The sequence below is a fragment of the Cryptotermes secundus genome, unplaced genomic scaffold (genome assembly GCF_002891405.2).
Source record: "Cryptotermes secundus unplaced genomic scaffold, Csec_1.0 scaffold383, whole genome shotgun sequence".
In the NCBI taxonomy this organism is placed as follows: domain Eukaryota; kingdom Metazoa; phylum Arthropoda; class Insecta; order Blattodea; family Kalotermitidae; genus Cryptotermes; species Cryptotermes secundus.
This window is the reverse complement of record NW_019723308.1, coordinates 29,560-45,519: the sequence shown is the minus strand read 5'-3', so window position 1 is coordinate 45,519 and position 15,960 is coordinate 29,560. Positions and strand designations below refer to the sequence as shown.

The following is a 15,960-nucleotide window of genomic DNA, read 5'->3' as shown; positions in this document are numbered from 1 at the left end:
CAGAGAGCACAGTGCTGCATCAAGTTGAAAGATATTTTGTCCACATACCACCAATTGAGCACAAAAATTTGTGCTTTGTGCACACAACACTGAAGAAAGGTTGGAAATGACACTGGTGTAAAAAGCATGGTGCCAGATTGCATTTTCACTCTGAACACTACCACACTAAACTGAATTCATATAAGGTGATAACAAATGCAATGCAGATGTTATGTATAGGAAAATACACTTCTAAGATAAGTTAACAGAATTTAATGTTCTGGATGTTTGCATGATGATGGATTTTTCAAAATATGCAGTATGTTAATATATTTCTGTCTAAAGTAGAAAAATAAAAGAATAAAGAGGTGTGTACAGTTGTCCCTGTTTAATTAAGGACTTGAGAGTCACACAATCTTAATGTTGGCACTGGAGGGGGTGATTTCTCAGTTTCATGTCATGGAACTGTATTGCTGGGGAAACTGATTGGTTGGGATGATTTTGAAAATCAATATTCTTGCCTCTGCTAGGAATTGAACCCTAATCATCCATCCTGTAGCCAGCTACTGTGCTCACTCATAAAATAAAAGTGTGATGACATTTTAAAAAGCAGTAAACTGTTCTGTTTGGAATTCAGTGCAAATGCAATTTCTTCTGACTGACTGACTGATATAGCAGCTGTCTCCTGTTTACTTTCCTTATCAGCAGTTAACTGTGTATGTTGAAACCATTTATGCCCAGTTCTTTCCATGTACATGCCTGCACACTGTAGCTGTCTGCCTGTCACATACTGTGCCTTCACCATAGCTGTTTGCTCCTCCCAATGCTGCGAAAACGTTTCCAGATACTTCAGTCTGAGCCGTGATATTAATGTTTCCAAGTACAGAGCCACTGACCCATTCTGATATGTTTGTGGATCAGCTGTGTGAAAGTAATGTTCGTAAATGGTTTATTGAACATGTGAAACTCCAAAGAAGCTAATACATATAAAATGTAACTTTCTTGTTTGGTTCCTGTTTCCTACTGCACACCTAATGAGCAACACCTGATGATACGTGGTGCAATCCAAAAGTTCCAGAAATATTTATTAATAAAAACTATTACATCTTACCTAGATTTTATTCTGCACCATTACCTTCAAAGTGGGTGGGAGCTCACCCTTGGGAGCGCATACACCGATCCCAGCGTTTCTGCCACTTTTCAAATGCATCCTGGAAGTCTTTTTTTGTTAGGGTGTTTAGTACCGTCTGCGTTTCCACTTGAATTTTCTCAACTGTATCAAATCTTTGCCCCTTCAACTTGATTTTCATCTTGGGGAAGAGAAATAAGTCGCATGGAGCTAAGTCTTGCAAGTACAGTGGGTGGAGAACAACTGCCATCTTGTTTTTAGCCAAAAATTCCTGCACAAATGTAAGCCGTATGTGGTCATGCGTTGTCATGGTGGAGTACCCAGTCATTCGTGCGCCACTTCTCTGGACGTTTTCTCCTCATGTACTATCTCAAACGCCTTAGAACATCACGATAGAACTCTTTATTGACTGTCTGACCAGGAGGGACGAACTCCTTATGAACAATCCCATCAATATAAAAAAAACAGGTCAACATGGACGTAATGTTGCTCTTGACTTGTCGAGCTTATTTTGGTCGAGGTGAAGAAGGGCTCTTCCATTGCGATGATTGCTGCTCGCTTTCAGGGTCGTAGCCAGTGACAACCTTCGAAAGAAAGTTTGGATCCTCTTGAAGCTGTTGCTGAAGTTCCCTGCAGACTTCCAAGCGATGCTGCTTCTGTTCATTTTGCAGCAGTCGTTGCACAAACTTTGCCACAATCCTCCTCATGTTCAGTTCCTCTGACAAAATTCGTTGACATGTACCATAACTTAGTCCCAAGGTGTTACAGAGGTCTTGGATGGTCAGTCTACAATCTTGCAGAATCAGATCCCTAACTTTCGCGACATTTTCTGGTGTTTTGCCCGTTGATGATTGTCCCGAACGATCGTCATCATCAGTCAGTGTTCGGTCATTTTTGAAACGCTTATACCAGTTGTAAGTTTGTGTCTGGCCTAAACTGTTTTCACCAAAAGCTTGCTTCAACATTTGGTGTGCTTCTGTAGCAGTTTTCCCAAGTTTGAAACAAAACTTTATACAGACACACTGCTCTCTCAAGTCAGCCATCGCAAAACCACAAACTCACGGAAACACAACAATGGAAATACGTTCACCAACAATAAACCCAACCACTCAACTCGACGCTGCTTGCCACACTGATTCAAGAAGGATGTGTGAGGAGACACCTAGCGGTATTTCAATGTACTCATAACCATTCATGCGCAAAATTCAAATTTGGGTAACTTTTGGATTGCCCTACATATTATAAAATTTTCTACAGACTCTTATTAGTATGAATAGTGGTAGTGATTCTCAAAGCAATGTGCAAGTATTGTGGTAAAGGTTCCAGAAGCAATTCAAGTCATAATTCACAGACCTTGTTTTTTTTAATTATGTGGCACATTTCAAATATTTGGGAATGACAGTAAGAAATCAAAATTTGATTGAGGAGGAAACTAAGTTGAGATTGAATTCAGGTAATGCTTACTACCATTCAGTCCAGAATCTTTCCTCTTTTTGTATGCTGTCTAAAAACATAAACATTAAAATATACAAAACTACGTATATAATTCTGTATGGGTGTGAAACTTGTTCTCTGACATTAAGGGAGGAACACAGACTGAGGATGTTTGAGAACAGGGTGCTGAAGAGAATATTTGGACCAAAGAGAAGTGAAGTGACAGAGGTTGGAGAAAACTGTACAATGAGGAGCTTCATATCATGTACTCTTTGCCAAGTATAATTAGAGGAGGTTATGATGGGCAGGGCATAATTCATATAGGATAGTGGTGGGGAAGCCAGAAGGAAAGAGACCACTACTAAGACCAAGACATACACAGTGTGTCCAGGTTCTGTTAGGACTGTGTTCAGTAAAAATACAAGACATGAATTATTTTAAAAATGTCACTCTTTGTTTTTCAAAATAGCCTCCTTCTGAATCAATACATTGCTAAATCGATTGAAAAGTTTTTGAAAACAGTCACTGTACTCCTTTTGTGAAATCACATTTAAAACTGCGGTAGATTCCCTTTGGGTGTCCTGGATGGTGTCGTGACGGTCTCCTTTCATCGCCAACTTAACTTTTTGGAACAACCAGAAATCTGCTGGAGCCAAATCTGGGAAATATGGAGGATGATCAAAGACTGATCCGTTTTCTGGCGAAAATATCGCGCATGACCTTCGATTTGTGGGGTCGGGCATTGTCGTGGAGGAGCGACCAGGAACCTTGCTCTCGATATTCAGATGGAATTCGAAGAATTCTCGCCCACAAACAATTGAGGACTCTGAGATAATAATCAGAATTCACTGTTTGACTTCTGGCAGAAATTCTTTGTGAATGATTCCTTTGGAATCAAAGAAAACGGTTAGCAGTGTTTCTACTAGACTCTTTTGCATGCGCACTTTCTTTGGTTTTGGCTGGCTTCTTTTGGTTCAACCACACTGCACTCTGCCGCTTTATGAGAGGCTCATATTGAAAACACCATGTCTCGTCACCAATAACAATCGATTTTGTATCACTTTGAGCCGACCGTAACATGTTTTTGCAATGTTTAACTCTTTCATGTTTTTCAGCGCTTGCGGTACAAACTGTGCACAGACCTTCTGTTTGCCCAAATCCTCAGTCAAAACTTGAGGCACAGTACTTTTTGGTATTCCCAAAAGCTCCTTGATGAGTCTTGCAGAAACATACCTGTCTGATGCAAGGATTTCGGTCACTTTTTTCACATTTTCTTTAGTGCGACTTGTTCTTGACTTTGATGCACGTGGAGCATCTTCAATGTCCTCCCTGCCGTCATGAAATACAGCATACCATCGAAGTGTTCAGGTGACTCAAACAATCACTACCATACACACTTTTCATCACTTCGTATGCTTCTCCGGCTGTTTTGCCTAACTTCAAACAAAATTTGATGTTGGCTATCTGTTCAACCACGATTTTCCAACGAGTGTCAGAACGGTCAGAACAGTACTGTTACATTCAAGGTGAGAACACATGATGCAGCGATGCTTGAGCTTTGAAGTTATAGACAGCCACAGCTGAAACTTCAAGAATCTTAACGCCACAACTCGCCAACAGATGGAATTGCAGGACAAAATTAAAAAAAAATAGTCCTAATGGATCCTGGACACACCGTGTATGTGGGTGGATAATATTAAAATGGATCTTAGAGAGACAGGATGGGGTGATATGGACTGGATTGATCTGCATCGGGACAGGGACCTGTGGAGGGCTCTTGTGAGCACAGTATTGAAACTTCAGGTTCCATAAAATGTTGGGAAATTCTTGAGTAGCTGCACAACTGGCAGCTTCTCAAGAAGGGCTCAGCTCCATCTAGGTAGAGAGAATGCAAGGATTGGTGCTTCTGCCTGTATGTAACATTATGACAGAAATTATGCTCAAGGAAAGTCCTAAAAACTGTAGAATATTAAGAATCTGTGGACTACATGCACTGGACACATACATGAGTTGTGGGTATTATAACCAGATTCACTGGGCATTAATTGGAATCTGATATCCTGTACAAACAAACATCTGTATGATTTTTGGGATTGCAGTATGAGTAAACAATCCACTTTATTGTACAGCACACTGAAATATATTCACATAGGTTAAGTATCAAATCACATCCAGATATTACTCAGGCCATACAATACTTTCAATCCATGGTACAAAAGATGATACTCTGGTGTATACTCCTGGAGCATTCTTTGCAGCACAGAATTTTCCAAATGATGTAATGCCTATTATACTGTAGAGGCATTGGTTGTTGTGCCTTGTGATCTGGATAGGTCCACCAGAATCTCCCTAAAACAGAGTTACATAGCTTGCATTTCTGTCTTCATTAACCACCAGGAAGCTTTCTCTGCTCTGTGTGCTGAGTGCTAAAGAAGTGAGAATCAAACATGTTCAGAATTTATCTTATTAAAAGGCTTATCATATGAAGCCATAGCCACTTATGAATATGATTCTTCCTCATCACCTTTAAGCAGTATTTTTTCTTCTGTAAAATGATTCTAAAACTTCCAAAAATTTACCACCCTTTCCTTATAGTTACCATCACCTTGTAAATGTTTTCTCATATGGATATCACCATCTGTACATATTACAGCTAGAAGCTCCGGACTTCTCATGGGGCAGTCACTGTCAGTGCACAGTGTACATACCGGCCTATTCACAGCGTCATCCTCCACTGCTGTGTAGATACAGGCCCCTCTTAGACCTACTTTTAGTCATTTATGTATTTGGTAGTTCATCTATTTATTTATTTGTAGGGTTATTTTATGACATTTTAATTCATGTTTGTGACACTGTGTACACAGCAGAGAGCACGAGTGTCTGTTCTGGTTCTTTTGTACAAAACAAATAATACAGAAACACAACAAAGGAGCTCTCTAAGCTCATCCAAAACGTGGTAGTGACTGACTTGTTTTAACAGTTGATATAAGAAATGTGTCAACTGACCTGGCATGTGTCTTTACCCCCTTCCAATTCACCAGCACACATCATGGATGGTACAATACCATCTTTCAGTTCTCTGGTTACCCCATCCATCTCATACAATCCATTGCATTGTCTGTTATCAATGATGCTGAGTACTACCTTGAGCAGAACATCACTTTTCTTTTCAGCTGTGAACAGCATCAAGAAAGGTAACATCAGTGTGTATTACACAAAGCATTTTACATACATACATACATAGATACATAATTTCACAGATCCATTGTCCGGAAACCGGACTGGATATTGAATTCATCAGCAAAATGACATTGCAAAATGCAATCTAGTCTCAACAATTAAAATATTCAAGAATTATAAAATAAAAACACAATAATAAAATAAAAAGCAGTCATATAACAAATCTAGATAATACATAATCTTGGAAAGACAACAATAATGTATTATGTAAGATTTGAGGCTTTCACGGCGGTGACTATGAAGAAAGCAGTTCAATAATGTATTATGCTTGCCTGTATGCCATGTATTCATCTACCGAATAAAATGCATTTAAAATAAGATAATCTTTTAGCCTTTGTTTAAAAGTATGAATATTGTCTTTCAAGGAATATATATTGTATGGCAAGTTATTAAATATTCTATTGGATGAAAAATGCACACTCTTTTGAATGAAGATAATCTCACAAAGGAAACATGTAGTTTATTATGCCACCTAGTCCTTAATTTTTAGCTAGAGCTCCCAAAGCCCTATAGATCTTGTATTGTTTATTGTCATATTTATACAATGTCAGTTTATAATCCAGCAATGAAATTAAATTTTGCTCATGGGCTTCAGTAAATAGGTCATAAACAGAGGTAAAACAGCTGTAATTGATGTAATAGGTTTTCTATGTGTGTCACTACGTAGCAGCACAGTCCAGCTTCATGATGTTCATGACAGTCTATGTAGCAGACACACATGCGATTGTTCAGAGATTGGTTTCTGTAGTCAAAATGGCGAGCATGCTTGAGGGTATACTACTGAATAGTGGAGTTCTGTTGTGCAAATTTTCGTGAACAAAAGGACTCAACGTAAAGGATATTTATTCATAAAGAAATGTTTCCTGTTTATGGTGGGAAGTGTCTGTCATGTAAAGCAGTTCTACCTTGATGGCAAACGTTTTGCTGGCTACGAAGAGGTGTGGAAGTGGCTGAGACAACAGTCAAAAGGCTTATATGCTGTGGGTTTCAATGCACAAGTGTATCAATGTTGGCAGAGGATATGTCGAGAAATAAATATTTTTTCCAGGTTCAAATATCATATGTTTTATGTTTTATATCCATTTGTGACCTATTTACTGACTCTCCCTCATATGTATTTTGCCTACATAAAATTTGTCAGGCATAATCTCAAAAGTTTCACATGACTGGAATTCTTCTAATTGTTCACTTTCACACACTTAGGTCAATTGATATGTCCATAGTCTATCTCTGTTCTGAGTGTAACATGCTATGGCTATCAAACCATAAGCTAAATGCAGTTTTCATGCAGCTGACATTTTGTTGTTTTATATTCTCAAAGGAAAAAGCATCAATTAAAGATGCATATTTCTGAAAGGTATATTACTATGTTTAATATCAGGACCTAGATTAGGGAGTGCTAGTGATGCCCTCACTACAAATCTGTGTTTTCACCATGTTATTACCACTGGCTGTATAAGTTAAAAAGTATGTAGCTGAGGTGACCTCTAAAAGGAAAATGTCCATACAAAGTTTCATGAAGAATCAGTCAATTAAAAAGCTGAAATAGGAACACAGACAATATGCTGCTCTTATAAGATTACTTTCTTCCTTAAGGAAGAAAAGTAAGCTAAGGATACACAGGATTTATTCTCCAGTGCTATCAACAAATGCAGTGTACTCCATCTGTCGATTTTCCTTGGTCTATAGGGAAAGGCAGGTTTATAATGTTATGTCAGCATGTAACTGTAGTGTGTTCATAGACAGGAATCCATTTATACTATGCCATTGGAGGCTGCTCCACTTACTTTTCAATTCCATGATATCTATGCACTTCTTATACTTGTACTCTCTAGAAGTCAAAGCTTGATAACTGCTGTCATGAAAGGACATAATCCTAATCAAGTCCGTCTATTTCCCATCTTCGCAACCAGATTCCCTAAGATTCATTTTAATATTATCCTCATGCCCTAGTTGGTCTTCCAAGTGGCTACATTCTAATGCTTTCGCATCAGAATTATATACACTTTCTTGTTTTTTCCATATGCCATAACCATTGCAAAGCAAACTGTTCTCTTACCATAGTCTATCCTTCCCCATCCTGTGGCAACGGTCTTATTAATCTGGAAGGTATCTGTTTGATGGAGACATGCAGGACGAATGAATTCACTAAATTCAACTTGACGGTCCAACTTGAGGAGAGCAACGTCATTATACTTGGCAGGTGGCTTGTACTGAGGATGTTGAATAACTTCCTCCACTAAGTAATTTATTGGTTGTGCTCCATCATTGGTCAGTTTCAGATTTAGATCACCCAATCGTGCAATTGTTGGTGGATTACTGAAAGAATAATGATGAATTAATTGCCAGTAATTTACACTGTAGTTAGAGCTCTATACAGCTGTTACATTACACATACTTGGTGACCATTAACTGAACAATTTGGCTGGTCAACTGGTTCTCACCCTGAGGTCAGTGCAAGCAGTACCATTCTGACCATCAATGTGGGAATCAAAATATATCAGAGTACATTTTATTATCAGTTTGGTACTTTAAATTCAAACAGTTGCTGACAGTATTATGTCATGAAATGTCTGTTTTTTTATCAATGATTGAATCCTGTTGCAATATGTGATGACCATTTACTGTGGTGATTAATTTGGTTCACCATAATTCATCTTTTCCCTGGCACAAACTCATCCCTTTGAGTATATGCAGGGTTGCAGCTGGGAGTGGTGATAATGGTGCGTGATCTGTAACTCACTCATGGAGCTGAACCCCTCTTGAGAAGCTGCCAAATTCTCAGACACTCAAGGACTTCCTAGCATTTTATGAAACCCAAAGGTTCATTACCATGTTCACAAGAGCCCTCCACTGGTCCCTGTCCTTAGCCAGATCAATCCAATCCATACCATCCCATCCTATCTAAGATCCATTTTAATATTGTCCACCAACCTACACTTGGTCTTCCTAGTTGTTTCTTTCCTTCTGACTTTCCCACCAATATTCTATATGCATTCCTCTTCTCCCCCATCCGTGCTACATACCCTGCCCATCTCATCCTCCTTGACTTGATCATTCTAATTATACTTGGAGAAGACTACAAGTTATGAAGTTCCTCATTATGCAGTTTTCTCCAACCTCCCATCACTTCATCTTTCTTTAGTCCAAATAATCTCCTCAGCACCCTGTTCTCAAACACCCTCAGTCTATGTTCCTCCCTTAATGTCAGAGACTAAGTTTCACATCCATAGAGAACCACAGGCAAAATTATAGTTTTGTGTATTCTAATTTTTATGTTTCTAGACAGCAGACAAAAAGACAAAAGTTTCTGGACTGAATAGTAGCGAGCATTACCTGCGTTCAGTCTCCTCTTAATTTCCTCCAGAATCAGGTTTTGATTTGTTGTATTCATTCCCAAATATCTAAACTGTGCCACATTTTCAAAACATCTGTTATTCTTCTTCGTGTCATGATTTTGCCCTGCATTCTGGTGAAAAGACAGCAACATATACTTATTTTTCTCTGTGTTTACTTCTAGACCAGTCTCCTTACTAGAGTCAACTAAAGTTACTGTGTTTTTCTTTATGGTATCCATATTATCACCAAGTAGTTCCACATCATCAGCACAGACCAGCAGCTGATGTGTTCCATTTAATTTCAGTCCCACCTGGTTTTCCTGGACCTTCCTAATGGCCAATTTGTAAGCAAAGTTGGAGTGGCGACAAAACATCTCCTTGTTTTAGACCATTCTGTATAGTAAAATTATCAGACAAATGTTTACCTATATGGACAACACTATACGTTTCATTTAAACACATTTTAATCAGCCTAAGTAGTGTCATGTGTATCCCAAACTCTATCGGAATATTGTACAATACTTCCCTCCTAACTGAATCATAGGCTTTCTTTAAGCCTGTAGGTGATGTACTGTCTCATTGTACACCCACTTTTTCTCCAGTATCTGATGAATGCAAATATTTGATCAGCAGTTGATCTGTTATGTCAAAATCCACACTGATGATCCCCAATCATTTCATATATATATGGACTGAACAATGAGAGAAAAATTCTGGATAAAATTTTGTAAGAAGTTGGCAGCAGTGACATTCCCTGATAATTACTACAGTCAGTATTATCACTCTTCTTGTGAACTGGAACAATAATAGACTCATGCCACTGATCAGGCAATTCTTCCTTATTCCAAACAGAATTAATTAGCTTATGGATCGTAGAAACTAATATTTCATTCCCTGCTTGAATCATTTCTGCCAGAATTTGATCACTACCTGGTGATTTATACCTTTTCAACTTTGCAATAGCAATTTCAAAATCACAAGGGCTAGGATCAAGTACTAATGGCTCAACTGTACGTATTTCTATCTGCCTAACAACACTGACCCTATGTACATTCAGTAAAAAGTAAAGCTATCACTGTAACAGGCCGTGAAGGCCCATAGGGTTGTGAGACCCTGAGGGTCCCACATTATCTAGACAGTCGTCTCAAAGATGGTGGTAGGTTTGAAAGCCTTATGCGCCGGCCGCGCTTTACTCCCCAGGAAAAATATTTAATTAATTCCTGGTACTCATTTCTGTTAGAGGCTGAGTCGACCCCAGGGTCAGAGTGTGGCTGGAAGGATTAGGTCAATTGAAAAAATCCAATGACCTCATCGGGACTCGAACCTGCAGCCTTTCGGCTTGTAGCATAGTGCCTCAACCGACTATGCTATCGCATGCCCCGTAAATGTGATCGGGCATATTTATGTGTTAGTGACAGGATGCCAAACATGCGAATGAAGATGATCTGTAACACTGTGCTGTCAGTCAAGTAAATGCAGTATGAATCAATGTAACAAATGCTGTCAAGCTTCCACGTGTTTCAGTATTTAGCCAGTTACCCATTTTACTCTCTGCTAAAAGCGGCATGCTGTTTCCATCATGATCATCTAAATGCTAAAACACATATGACACATATCTTTGCAAGATAATTGTCTAAACCAGACAGAAACAAGTTATTTCACTGGAAACAGCTAACATATTGTATAATAGGCTCTGTTCACTTCTAATAAAAAAAGTCATGCAGTTGTTTAAGAAGTTCAGCAGATAATTTTAATAAACTGGTAAGTGGGATGTAAACAGTTCCTTCATTATGTAATTTCACACTGAAGATTATGATTGTCCTGCATTTCACAGATTCTGTGTGATAAAGATCTATCTTTAGAAACACCTTTAATCTCACACTTGTACACATCAACTGTAAATACTGTTACATGGCTAACAGTGGAAACAGAACTAGATATCAGCAAACTCTGCATTATCTCAGTTCACAAGCTAGGCCTCTAAGATGTTTTTAGTATTATCCTCCTGTCCTTAAATTTAATAAATGGTTTCAGAGAACAATGTGATATATCAATATGTTCCATCACCTCCTTGGTAACATGACAAATACGTTTAACTTACTTTCTGGGGGCACAGTGTGCAGCCGTGAGTACAAAGTACTCGCTGATCAGAGACCCACCACACCTCCAGTCAATGTGTCCATTTTCCAAATAACCAAGTGCCACCTGTAATCATATGATTAACAAAAAGAAATAATTGCATTGTGCAAGGACACAAGTGACCTACTGGCCCCATCAAGATTCAGGGGTCGATCTTTATGTTAACCCATACAAGAAGATAAAGTTTGTTTAAAAATACTGTATCTCTGAACACAATTGAAAAAAGTGCTATTGGTATCTTACATTTCTTTGCATAGTGATTGTTCTTTTCACTACATATAAAAATATCAGAAGTTATGTCTTAAGGATGCATACATATAACAGCCTCTCTCACAGGGAAGCAACTACTAAATTAGGAGCATCTCAGTCAGTCATTAAGAGTTCTATTTCTTGTAGTCTGTTGAAAGCCGACTGACATTTTGGAAAAACATATCACCCTGCCTGAGGAGAGAGATGGAAAGGTGTGTCAGGAGACCATCAGGATCCCAAAAAGGTTCCCACAGACCCAAGGCCAACCTGACTGTTGTGGAGAGGAGGACCCTTAGGGCCTTGAAAGGCAATGAGGCACTCACAGCGCTTTCCGCTCACAAGGGCAATTCAACTGTATTACTGGATACTGCAGACTACAATTGGAAGAAGGGCCCCACTGAGTCTATGGAGCACAAGACCATGCTTCTCCAGAAGAAATCCTCAGTTTTGGAGGACATCTGCCAGCAACTTCGACCACAGGGTTCCAGCTCCCCAAGACTGCCTGGGTTGCCAAAGATACACAAGCAAGGGGCTTCCTTGGGGCCTACTGTGAGCACTATTGGGGTCCCCACTTATCACTTGACCAAACACCTGTTGGGCCTACTGGGCTCTCATACTGGCAAATCTCCATGCCACACAAAGAACTCAATAGACTTTGTCTGCACACTGGGTTCCTTTTGTGCCAGACCATGGGATATAATTGTCAGCTTCGATATGGTGTCACTCTTCAACAGGGTGCACATTAGGGAGGTCATGAGTCTGCTAAGTCTCTTCTGCCATGCCCTGACAGCCTCATACTTTAGTCTCGCTGGCCAGTTCTATGAACAAATTGATGGCATGGCTATGGGCTCACCACTATCTCCAATCATCGCCAACTTCTGCGTGGAGGGAGGATTTCGAGGAGATCATTGCTCATAAGCTCCTCTGCTGGTTCCCTTACATGGACAACACTTTTGTGATCTGGACACACAGGCCCAACAGACTGAGGGACTTCCTTGACCACCTGAACAGTTTCCACCAGAGCATTCAGTTCACCATGGAGATGGAGATGGCCATCTTCCCTTCCCTGACATAGATATTAAAGGAGACCCAATGGCTCTCTGGACCATAACTGTACCATACACCTACCCATTCCAGTCTCTACCTAAACTCTTATCACCTCTCATCCAACAGGCATGCTGTACTCTCCATATTGGTACACAGGGATAGAGCTCTGTGTGATCAAGACAGCTCTCATACAGAGTTTGTGTTTCTGGGGGACGTTTTCAGGCAAAGTGGCCATATCAACTGGCAGATTTTCAGGGCCCTCAACCCTCACCTGAGGGTTGCCCAGCCCAACAAAAAGCCACCAGTATACAGCAACTCTGTGAGTGCAGTCAGGTCTACGTTGGGCAGACAGGCCATTTGATTGACAGCAGATTGCAGGGGCACCAGCAACCTATCTGTCTAGAACAACCAGAAAAGTCAGCTATGGCAGGGCACAGTATCAACTTGGGGCACTGCATCCAGCTACCCCACACCACCATCCTCTCCACTAAGACCAGATACATGGATTGTATCATCAGGGAGGCGACTGAGATGGAGCTCCATCCCAAGAGTATGAACAGGGAGGATGGCTTCTCTCTGAGCAAGTCATGGAAACCTTTCATATGCTCCCTGAAAGACTGTAGGAAGCCTCCATCACATATTACAGATCTGGGTTCTCCGCGAGGCCACGCAGGTCTGTGAACTCTGCCCTTATCAGGGCACAAAATGTGCCCTCTTCAGGCACTCATTAGCCTCCACCCTGATGTCCTGGCTTCCTTCTGCTGCCTCTTCCACCCCAGTATGCCTGCGACTCACTCTCTTGACCTCTCTCCTTACACATAGGTTTCGTGCCCAACACTCCCTAACATTTTTTCCTAGACCAGCAAAACTGCCCCCTTTCAGGACCATCATAAACTTCTCTTCTTGTTTGTATTCCTTTACAAATAAGTTATTTTGGTGACAAATTAGAAGAATTTGTAGTTCTGCAGGAGGTGAAATATTACGTTCTAAGATCCATAAGCTAATTAATTCTATTCTGAATAAGGAAGAATTGTCTGATCAGTGGAAGGAGTCTATCATTGTCCCAGTTCACAACTTCCACTAGTGATGTCAGCATACTCATACATAAACCTTTGTCTGATAATTTTCCTATCCAGAAAGGTCTAAAACAAGATGCTTTATCGTCAATGCTTTTCAACATTGCTTTAGAATATGCCATTATGAAGGTCCAGGTAAACCAGGTAACACTGAAATTAAATGGGACAAATCAGCTTCTGGTCTGTGCTGATGATGTGAATCTACTGGGTGATAATATAGATACCATAAAGAAAAACACAGTAACTTCAACTGGTTCTAGTAAGAAGATTGGTCAAGAAGAAAACACAGAGAAAAATACGAGGCTTATCCACAAATTAAGTTTCCCTGGGGCCGTTTGCAGAAATAAAACACAATTTCATGGAAATATTTATTGCAACAGATATAGCAAGTGTTCAGCTATTTTTCAACATAATTGCCACTGGAACTGAGACATTTGTCATACCATGGGACCAACTTTTGAATACCTGTGTCGTAGAAATCTGCCGCCTGGGATTGGAACCACTGTGTGACAATTATCTCTGCCTCTGTCATTCTCAAAACGCTGACTCTCACCGGACAAGAATTTCTTGAGGTGTATGAAAATATGGAAATCACTGGAAGCGAGGTCCGGGCTGTAGGGTGGATGATTAAACACCTCCCAGCTGAACTCCTGCAGGAGACTTGCTGTCCGTCGAGCCGTGTGCGACCTAGCGTTATCGTGCAGGAAGACAATACCGGCACCAAGCATCCTGCGCCGCTTGTTCTCAATGGTCCGTCACAATTTCTGCAGTGTTTCACAGTAACGCTCAGCATTCACCGTCTCACCTCTGGTCAGGAAGTCGACGTGGAGATCGCCCCGTCTGTCCCAGAATACCGTGCACATCACTTTCCTTGCCGACATCTGCTTGAATTTCGTCTTACAGGGAGATCCACTGGGACGCCAATGCATTGACTGCTGCTTGGTTTCTGGGGTAATGTGTGTAATCCACGTTTCATCACCTGTGATGATCCGTTCCAGCAACTCGTCGCCGTCATCATGGTACCGCTGCAGAAATGTCAATGCTGACTCCATGTGCTTTGTTTTGTGTTCTGGTGTCAGTTGCTTCGGCACCCACCTGGCGCACAATTTCCTGAACAACAGGAGCTTCGTGACAATTTCGTGCAACAAGGTGTGGGAAATCTGCGGGACATGACTGCTGAGTTCCGCAATTGTGACGCGACGATTCTCCATAATGCCTTCCTGCACAAGCTCCACCAGGTCGTCTGTAATGATGGATGGCCGCCCACTGCGCTTCTCATCATGCACAATTTGTCGACCTGCTGAAAATTTTCTACACCAGTGACACACCATCTGCTTGCTCATGACGTTAGACCCATAGACCCAGCACAGTTGACGATGAATTTCGATCGGTGCTATGCTGTGTGCATTCAAAAAATTTATCACTGACCGCACTTCACAGTCGTCGGGAGCTTGAATAAAAGCCTCCATCTTCAACAGCTGCAATGATGCTACTATGGGAATGCGGGAAATTCTGCTAATGCATGCGCCATGCTATGTCATTGCTCTATCACGTACGCACAATCACTTCACGCAATATAGGGTTTGCTAGCTGTGGGACAAGTGGGAAACTTACTTTGTGGATGTGCTACATAAGTATATGTTGCTGTCTTGTCACCAGAATGCAGGGCAAAATCATGACATGAAGAGGAATAACAGATATTTTGAAAATGTGGCACAGTTCAGATATTTGGGAATGAATACAACAAATCAAAACCTGATTCAGGAGGAAATTAAGAGGAGATTGAATTTGGGTAATGCTTGCTACCATTCAGTCCAGAACCTTTTGTCTTCTTGTCTGCTGTCTAGAAACATAAAAATTAGAATATACAAAACTATAATTTTGCCTGTGGTTCTGTATGGGTGTGAAACTTGGTCTCTGACATTAAGGGAGGAACACAGACTGAGGGTGTTTGAGAACAGGGTGCTGAGGAGAATATTTGAACCAAAGAGGAATGAAATGCCGGGAGGTTGGAGAAAACTGTATAATGAGGAGTTCCATAACATGTACTCTTTGCCAAGTATAATTAGAATGATAAAGTCAAGGAGGATGAGATGGGCAGGGCATGTAGCACGAATGGGGTGAGGAGGAATTCATATAGGATATATAGGATATTTGTGGGGAAGCCTGAAGGAAAGAGACCACTGGGAAGACCAAAACATAGCTGGGTGGATAATATTAAAATGTATCTTAGATAGACAGGAGGGGATGGTATGGAATGGATCGATCTGGATCAGGATAAGGGCCAGTGGAGGGCTCTTGTGAACATGGTAATGAACCTTTGGGTTCC

General features: G+C 40.6%; 1 protein-coding gene across 1 annotated transcript in view; it reads right to left on the bottom strand.

Annotated features, from left to right (window-relative positions):
• Positions 1–4,623: 4,623 nt before the first annotated feature.
• The window catches only part of LOC111861768 (serine protease snake), a 32,082-nt gene continuing 20,745 nt past the window's right edge, over positions 4,624–15,960 (bottom strand). Inside the window, exons 4-7 of the mRNA XM_023846605.2 lie at positions 11,222–11,325; positions 7,842–8,101; positions 5,549–5,715; positions 4,624–4,891 (exon numbers count right to left, since the gene is read on the bottom strand). Coding sequence (XP_023702373.1) covers positions 4,721–4,891; positions 5,549–5,715; positions 7,842–8,101; positions 11,222–11,325 — 702 coding nt within the window. The 3' untranslated portion in view covers positions 4,624–4,720. The remainder of the gene's footprint in view (positions 4,892–5,548; positions 5,716–7,841; positions 8,102–11,221; positions 11,326–15,960) is intronic.